Source organism: Vigna umbellata, chromosome 4 (assembly GCF_029865625.1).
Source record: "Vigna umbellata cultivar VRB3 chromosome 4, Vumbellata_1.0, whole genome shotgun sequence".
Lineage (NCBI taxonomy): Eukaryota > Viridiplantae > Streptophyta > Magnoliopsida > Fabales > Fabaceae > Vigna > Vigna umbellata.
Window position 1 is genome coordinate 22,899,455 of NC_142168.1, and position 8,923 is coordinate 22,908,377.

Sequence of the window (8,923 nt, forward strand, 5' to 3'; positions counted from 1 at the left end):
TACAATGTTATCACCTTCGTTGGGTAGATCTTCTAACCTTTTCACAATTACAGTTCACTGAACCCTTTCAATGAAAGAGGCTTGATGGTTTTCCATCATCGAATCGAATGAAACTAACCAAAAAATAAGTGAACCCTTTGTTGTTGAGGGATTTAACATACTGAAAAATAAAAACGAAGCTTCATGTTTGTTTTTCTTCAAACCCCAATCTACTTGCGCTTGCTCTACTAACAGGGTCTTGACCCCAGTTCAGCCCAATATGAAGGTCCTGACAATTCCCCATCACGTTGTTGCCACCCAACCCGTGTTGATTCCACTTGTGCTTAATGGGCCACACATGTCCTGCAAACACCAACAGAAATAGTGGTAGAGAATTCATTTCATAGATCTGGTCGCTCATTTAGATCTTCATCCACCTTTCTACCCTTTTATTGTACTTGTGTTTCCCCTACCGCACCAGATCTATCACCATCACACCTGTGTTGAAGTATCAAGGTCTCCGCCTTATGAACATGCTCGTGAATCATGCGTCTGACCAAAACCCTACCCTGAAGTACTTGGTGAAGTTCATGTGACAGTACTCATGTGTGCCGATTGTTCTAAAACTTAAATTGGTGCTCCATAGTTTCATAGTGTCGTCCACCACAATAGAAGGAGAGTGATGGCATTTAGAGCGGGAGGGGAACAACGACATTAAGCTGGAGGAATGGATGACTTCAACGAGGTGGAAGGATTGAAAGTAGTTTATCCATTTTGGACTAAAAGTAGAAAACTCCTATAAGGGAGAATAATATCAAATCTTCTATACTAGTTATAGTGACTAATCAGTATAGAAAAACGACTTTCTCTATCGGTTTTGAGTACAAAAAATAAAGAAAAGTTTGCTCAATATTACAGTTTTGTTGCCGTGCCACTTTCTGTATTGGTTCTGAGTTCAATCGATATAGAAAAACTTATATTTATGATACATAGACCATGCCATTTTCTATACTTGGTGAATTTCAATCAGTATAAAAAATAGCTATAAACAATGTGTTTTGCATTAGTAATATAATATGTATTTATAATTCTTTATTAGATATCATAATTTAAAATTTTCATATACATAAAATTTCCATAAATCAAAAGGATCTATGTAATACAAAATTTATATACTTAAGTTATAGCTACTCACTACTCTACCCCTCAACAGTCTCACAATTGCTCATTTGTCTTTCCAGCATTATGCTCTACTCATATATATCACATGATCAGAGCAGATGGACAACCAACCATCAACAATGCTTTTTCCCACAAGTATTCCTCGGGTTGGTTTCTTCGTGAATAGGGGAGTAGGTCCGCGTTGAGTGCCTCTTCTAGGATCATTGCTCTCAATGCGTTTAGAGGGGTATGCTGGTTGAACGTGGGTGCTCGGGGAAGGTCCTTGGGCACGGACCCGCCTCCTTTATCTCCTCCCCTGATTGGCCTCTTGCCATATTTCCGATCCCCTCCCGTGAGTGTAGTTGCGATCTCCTCCTCCTACCTATTCTTAGATACGCGCAATTCCTTAATGCACATGAACTTGGTTGTCCTCTCCCACAGCTCCTCCATGGTTTTCAGTGGCCTACCACATAGGCTAGCCACGAACAGTCTCGCCTTCAAGGCGTCAAAAAGTTGTTGAGAATGAATTCTTGACTAACATCTCTCACTTGCCGAGCGATTTTGTTGAACCGATCCATGAAGGTCTTCAACGATTCATCCTTCCCTTGCTTTGTGCTTATCAGTTCAAGTTGTGTCAAAATCTGAACTCGATTGAAAACATATTGCCTAACGAACAAGGAACGGATGATGGTGAAGCATTCCATCGTGTTAGACGACAAGGTGTTGAACCATGGCAACGCCTCCCCTTTCAGGGATAAGGAGAACATTATGCACTATACGGGGTAGAAATCCATGGTGTTCACGAATGAGCAAAGATGTTCATCCAGGTAGGTTGACCCGTCATACTTCTAGAACATAAGAGGTGTCGACTTCTCAAGCATCAATGCCTCTATAACGGTCACAATGAAAGATAGCAGACCCTTAGCTTGCACTGTCAAGACAGAAAGGGTTGTCCTTATTGCGGTATTACTCATCTCCTTATCGGTCCTTCTCGATCCTTCAACTTGTTTGTTCTCCTTTGAGGGTGTGGGAATGAGTGACACTGAGTGTTGGGCGGACTACTCTTATCGATCGACAACATGCTTAATCCTCAACAAGACTATTTCAGTCTCGTGTCTTCTTTGCATCTCTTGCATTTGTCTCTGTATCTCCCTTATCAACTCCATAGGATCCTACTGATCGCCCATATTTCTCGTGGTCACCATTGGGTTTCTTAGTTTGTCCTTGGGCCCCACAGTGGGCGCCAAAATATGTTAGATGTGGGGTCGAGAAATATTCCTTCACACCTTTTTGTTAGTCTCTTTAACATTATCCTAGGTCTCTATCACAATATTCCTGGTCTTCCTCCTTCAGTCTCCAAGCCGAACGAGTGAGTACCTGTCAAAGGCATTCCGACGCCCAAGTCAGTCAAATGTGTCTGATCGGTTATCATAGTAAAGTCTTAAATTCATAATAAATGCAATCACTTACCTCCTTACCTTACCTCTGTATTTATAGGTTTCGAAGTGAACTTTTAATTAAGGTTGACCCAATTACGGCCCAAAAGTCAATAAACATGTTTTACCTGTTTTTACTTTTTGAATATGTTGGATTTGTGATGATGGTCTTAATAGTCGAATCAGCAATTAGGTTGACGACCAACCGTTCGATCTACAAAAATTTGAGATTAGAAAAATCTCACTAGTAAAAAATTGCATTTTTAACTCGTACATTATGCTTCGGTTTTTTCGGAACCGAAGCGTATCAGACATAGTGGCAGGGCTGTAATTTTCAAATCATTATATGCCTCGGTTGTTAAACAACCGGTGTCTAAAAGGCATACTGACTCGGTTGGCAGAATGGATCGAGGTATATACCTTAGGTGAAAAAGTTACTACCTCGGTTACCAGATGGACCGAGGCATATAAGGCTTCAAGAAAACCTAACAGCTCTCATTTTCCTTTTATTTTTCTCGATTCTCTCTCGTTCCCTAACAGCTCTCTTACTTTCCTTTTATTTTTCTCGCTTCTCTCTCGTTCCAATCTCGCTTCTTCCTATTGTAAGTGCCGCTGTCGCTACCCCGTCGCTGCCCCGCCACTGCCGGGAGCCACCACCACCTCGTCTTGGGCGACGGCTCGAGTGCAGCTTCCACCTCACCTGCCATTGCGTCTCTAGAGTGAAGAGCAAGCGACCCCGCCACTGCCCGCCGCTACAAGGAGCCACCACCACCTCGCCTGTGCAAGCGGCCCCGTCTCTAGAGTGAAGAGCAAGCGGCCCCGTCTCTAGAGTGAAGCGGTGGCTGTTAGCGGTGGCTGTTGGCGGTGGCTGTTGGCGGTTGCTATTGGCGGTGGCTTTTGGCGGTGAAAAATCTCAGATCTACAGATCTGAAGGCCCGGCTTCCACCCCTAAAGACCCCTCCTCCATCCCCGATGTCCACAACAAGATCCAGAAGCTCACCCGCAACGTCTCCAAAGCTGATGCCTCTTCGCGGATTCACGTCTGGGGAAGTGCCGTTCGCAACCTCACGTTGGAGCCGAGGCCAGTCGTCGGACTGTCGTTGCTCAAGTTGGAGAAAGTCGCACCGTGTACGATGGTTCGGCCGCTACCTTTGCTACCCTAAGGTAATCTCCCTTGGTTTTCAAATAAGGATTCAACTCCTTTGTCTGTGATTGGAGATGAACAGAGAGGCGTGAAGGCTTAATTTCATCATCTCATTTGGTTGTTGGCTCCATTTTACGCAGGTGAAGAAGGAGCAGAGCACGGGCTTAAGGATCTTTTTCTTTTTTGTGTTGTATGATTCTGTTATCTTATGAAAGAATCTGAATATGATTTTAGCCTCTCTGGATATTTTCCTCTCTTTTTCTAGTTGTGAGATTTTCCTCTCTTTTTCTGGTTGTGGTTTCATAGAGTTTGAGATTAAAAGATGCAACAGAGAAAATGATAATAAGTTAATGTGATGGAAGGTGATCTGTTAATGGAAGGTGATCGGTTAATGGAAGGCAACTTCCTGGAACATTTTCTGGAAAATCGAAAACCACTTTACTGCCTCGGTTCAGGTCTCAAACGAGGCAGTAGAATCCGAGATATTGACTCGGTTCAGCAGAAACCGAGGCAAAATCCTCTCGTTTTTCGACTCGACTCACAACCGAAGCAGAAAAAGGTAAACTTTTTACCTCGTCTGTATATGTGTTGGTTACGAAACCGGTATCTATAACCGAAAATAACCGAGGCCAGTCTTCAATATTCTTTTGAAAATGTTAATCGAGCCATCAATTTTGAAAATGTTGACTGCACGCTCATACAATATTCTAACCATCGTATTTAAACCAATTCAACCAATATTTCACCAATTCTTTATATTACACACATCAATATATTCAATTCCAATCACATGCATAAAAATTTACTAACTTTCCTTACCTAGTTTCTCAATGTAGCCATAGTTTTTTTTTCTTTACATTTTTTATTCGATTATTCAAATTTATTATTTTTTAGTTTCATTTTCCTATCGATGTACTAATAGCTTTTAGTATTAGCCATAAGATATTTCTGATAAGGGTTGACGAATACTTTTCCCAGTCTTCCACAAAACTTTGACTACTTTCTTTTCATTTTTTTAACGCATAAGTCTTTTAGTTTTTCGTTTTCAATGTTTAAAATTTTAGTTGTACTTATATTGTAAAAAAGTACTTTATATCTACTTTATGTACTATTATCAACAAGAACTGAATATGTATAAAATGCCTTAAAAATAAGATTAAAAGATATTAAAACTATTGCAGCCAATGTCGACATGAAATACAAATGAATTTAATTTTTATGCATATCATTAATTAATATAAATATTTTTCTATTATCAAATTTACTTTTAAATAATTTCAAATGTGATCTTAAAAATATTTTATATAATAATAAACCACCACTGTAAAAGAAGTTTTTAAAATCATTTAATATGTTTCGCTTTTAAGAAAAAACAAAATCAAGATAGTATTTTTGAAATTTTGTACAACTATAGGTTTCGATTCTAAAATAATTGAAAGTCATATTTCTTGTGGTCACCATTGAGTTTCTTTGTTTGTCTTTAGACCTCAAAGTGAGTGTCAAAATGTTTCAGACGTGGGGTCGAGAACTATTCCTTCACACTTTTTTGTTAGTCTTTTTATCATTATCCTAGGTCTCTATCACAATATTCCTGGTCTTCCTCCTTCAGTCTTCAAGCTGAATAGGTGGGTACCTGTCAAAGGCACTTTAACGCCCAAGTCAGTTATATGTGTCAGATAGGTTATCATAGTAAAGTCTTAAATTTACAATAAATGCAATCTCCTACCTCCTTACCTTACCTCTGTGGTCTTAACAGTAGAATCGCCAATTAGGTCGACGAGAAACTGTCCAGTCTCCTTACCTATAATAACCAAGATCTATAGTTTTACAAATGATTTCAAAAATGTCATTGGTGACATTTTTGTAAATATTGGCACAACTATAGGTCTTAGTTGATATTATTTAGAAAATTATATGTTTTGGTTAAAGAATCGAGGCCTATTCGTGTGTCAGGGTTAAAATTATATTTTTACTAAAGTTTTTTCATTTGCACCGCTGCATCAGTTCTCTAGTACAAGAGTTACTTTGCTCCCTTCTTCGTCACCAAACACAAACCACGCTACCACCTTCGCCATCACTCCTTAACTTTCTTTCCTTCCATTCCTCGTAGCCAACGTGAAGTATGTCAACACGTTGTCACTACAAACATCCCTTTTCTTCCCATTTCGAAAGCTGTTAGAGGTTTGTTCTTTCATCTTGTATATATATATTTTTCTATTTCATAATTATTTTTTCTTAATGCAAATATTTTTTTAATTTCTTTTATTCAATGTGGAGGTGGAAAAGGTGATGATAACTCTGTTTGTTGATAAGAGCATAGTGGTTCTATGATAGAAAATAGTGAGGATGAGAAGAAATTGATTGTCTTTTTAAAAAAAAATATAAGAAGAGGTTTCGGTTCAAAAAATATATGAAGCATAAAGTAAATAATAGACTTCAATTTTGAATCAAAGCCTAATGCTATATATTTTTATCTTATATGAATATATTTCGAATCAAAACATAATATCCGTTAAAAAACCAAAACATAATATCTAAAATATAAAAAATCCTTACCTGTAAACTCGACATGCAGAGCAATCAATATAGGTGCTTACTATTTTGTTTATACAACACTAATGAAATATCAATTTAGACTTTTATTGCATTGAATTTTCAAGGTATTTTTTTTGTTTTGTTCCTACAAAGTCGTATAAGGGACCATGTCACTGTTGGGATTTTGTGACTCAGACAATATTTGGTTGAAGGAGTCAAAGTAGTTAAGTAAAAATATATCTTTATCCTCTTTCTTAGGAAGCTTTTATGCATTATTTAATTAATTAGTTTAGGAGATATTTTTTCAAAGTTGGTTACAAATTATGTAGTACAAATATTTACTGCTTATGCTCAATAAAATTATCAGTTTCCCTTTTACTCTTTTGTCTCTTATACTTTAAAACCACAACAATTGGTATCAAGAGCAAAAAGGATCTTACGGGATCTGTGATATAACCCACAAACACCTACAACCACAAAATAGCCACCACACATAAGATGAAATCTCAAACATCCTTTACTACTGTTTCTGTACCTGTATTTGATGGACAAAACTATCAAATGTGGGTTGTCAAAATGGAAACATATCTAGATGCTAACGATGTGTGGGAAGCCGTGGAAGAGGACTACAAAGTGTCTCCCTTGCCAAATAATCCTACGGTTTCTCAAATGAAAAATCACAAAGAAAGGAGGCTTCAAAAATCCAAAGCCAAATCAATTTTGTTCACAGCCGTATCTCCAGTCATTTTCAATAGAATAATGACGTTGAAAACGACATATGAAATTTGGAAGTTTTTGAAGGAAGAGTATGAAGGAAGTGAGAGAATCAAAGGAATGCAAGCTTCGAATCTAGTTCGAGAACTTGAGATGCAAAGGATGAAAGATTCGGAGACAATCAAAGATTATGCGGACAAGCTTCTCGACATTGCAAATAAAATACAGCTTCTTGGCACTCATATTCCTGATTCTCGAATTGTTCAAAAAATACTTGTAACAATTCCAGAAAGATATGAAGCCACATTAACTTTCTTGGAGAACTCAAAAGATCTTTCTACTATTACCTTGGAAGAACTTTTGACTGCACTTCAGGCTCTAGATCAAAGAAGACTCATGAGAGAAGAAAGTCATATTGAAGGGGCTTTGATAGCTAAATTTATGAAAAAAAAGGGTAATAATATCAAATCCTCTCATGTTTTTCCATCATGTCGTTTTTGTAAGAAAAACAATCATCCAGAGATGAAGTGTTGGTGGAGGCCAGATGTGAAATGCCATAAATGTGGACAATTAGGGCATGTGGAGAAAATCTACAAGTCATCAAAAACACAAGAGAATGTACAAGCTCTTGTTGAAGAGGGTGAAAAAGAAGATCCTTTTGTTGTTTCTTGCTTTACCACACTGCAAGATCAACAGAAAGTTGACTAATTGATAGTGGTTGCACGAACCACATGTCTAATGATCGAGAATTATTCAAAGATCTTGATGCAACCTACAACACAAATGTCAGAATTGGAAACGGAGAAAAAATAGGAGTGAAGGGTAAAGGAACCATCACAATCAAAGCTTGCACAACTTTGAAATTAATTACTGATGTTCTATACGTTCCTAAAATTGATCAAAACTTGTTGAGTGTTGGCCAACTTCTAGAGAAATGCTATAAAGTTCTATTTGAAGATAAAACCTGCATGATTAAAGATTCAGATAATAAATAATTATTCAGAGTTCGAATGAAAGGCAAGAGCTTTGCTTTGAATTTGTTTGATAAAGAGCAATTTGTTGTGCACAAGGTTGAAGACAATATGCAGGTACAAGGGCTTCCCAAACTAGAAGAGAAATCACCCGTATGCGCAACTTCGCAATATGAAAAACAAACAAGGTTGCCTTTTCCAAAAGACAAATCTTGGAGAGCAACAAAAAAACGGCCAATGTCAAAGGACTTAAAAAAACCCCATATCTGAATATTAATAGCGGTTTAAAATACCGTTATCTGTGATGTAATGTTGATACTTGCTTGGACTCATGCTTTTTCATTAAGTTGTGTGAATAAGAGAGTTGAGGTTGAATTTGATGATTTTATGACTAATTCCCTTTGTTTTGATAGAAAATGAGTTAACACAGGAAGTAGAGATGAAGTGCTAAGGATATAGAGCTCAGAAAGGCCTATAAAAGCACCAGAAGAGGGAACCGCACGAAGCTTAGGCGACCTACAGGAGGCTTGGACGTGGAAAAATCGACGTTTGCCGCCCGAGCGAAATTGAAGGCTCAAGCCTTACGAAAATTGATGTCCACTGCTCGGGCGGCCAAATGGGGCGCCCAAGCGTCGCGCGTTGCTGATCTGACCCAGTTTTTGCTCTGTTTCGACTCTTTTGGACTGGGTCTTGTTTCTACTCTATTCCAACTCTTTTTAAAGGACCCTGACGCTCTAGGTTTGGTATCTCTAGCTGGAGCAACACAACAACACACTCTTCTACTCTCTGAAGGCGGATCTGGAGGCGGAAGCTTCCTCTTCTACTCTTAGGGTTTTGCTATCTCATGCTTTTCCATTGTACATCTAGTTTCTCCATGTCTATGGGGAACTAAAATCTATTTGTTGTTGAGGAATGATGTAACCTTGTGAACTCTCATGTATTTGAATTGATTCTTAATCATATATGATTTATTCATTAAATTG

The 8,923-nt window shown here is 38.1% G+C and overlaps 1 protein-coding gene across 1 annotated transcript; it reads left to right on the forward strand.

Annotated features, from left to right (window-relative positions):
- The first annotated feature begins 6,831 nt into the window (after positions 1–6,831).
- Positions 6,832–7,677, forward strand: LOC124844348 (uncharacterized). Its single transcript, XM_088112720.1, has one exon. It carries the CDS (start codon positions 6,832–6,834, stop codon positions 7,675–7,677), a length of 846 nt encoding a protein of 281 aa, XP_087968846.1.
- The last annotated feature ends 1,246 nt before the right edge of the window (positions 7,678–8,923 follow it).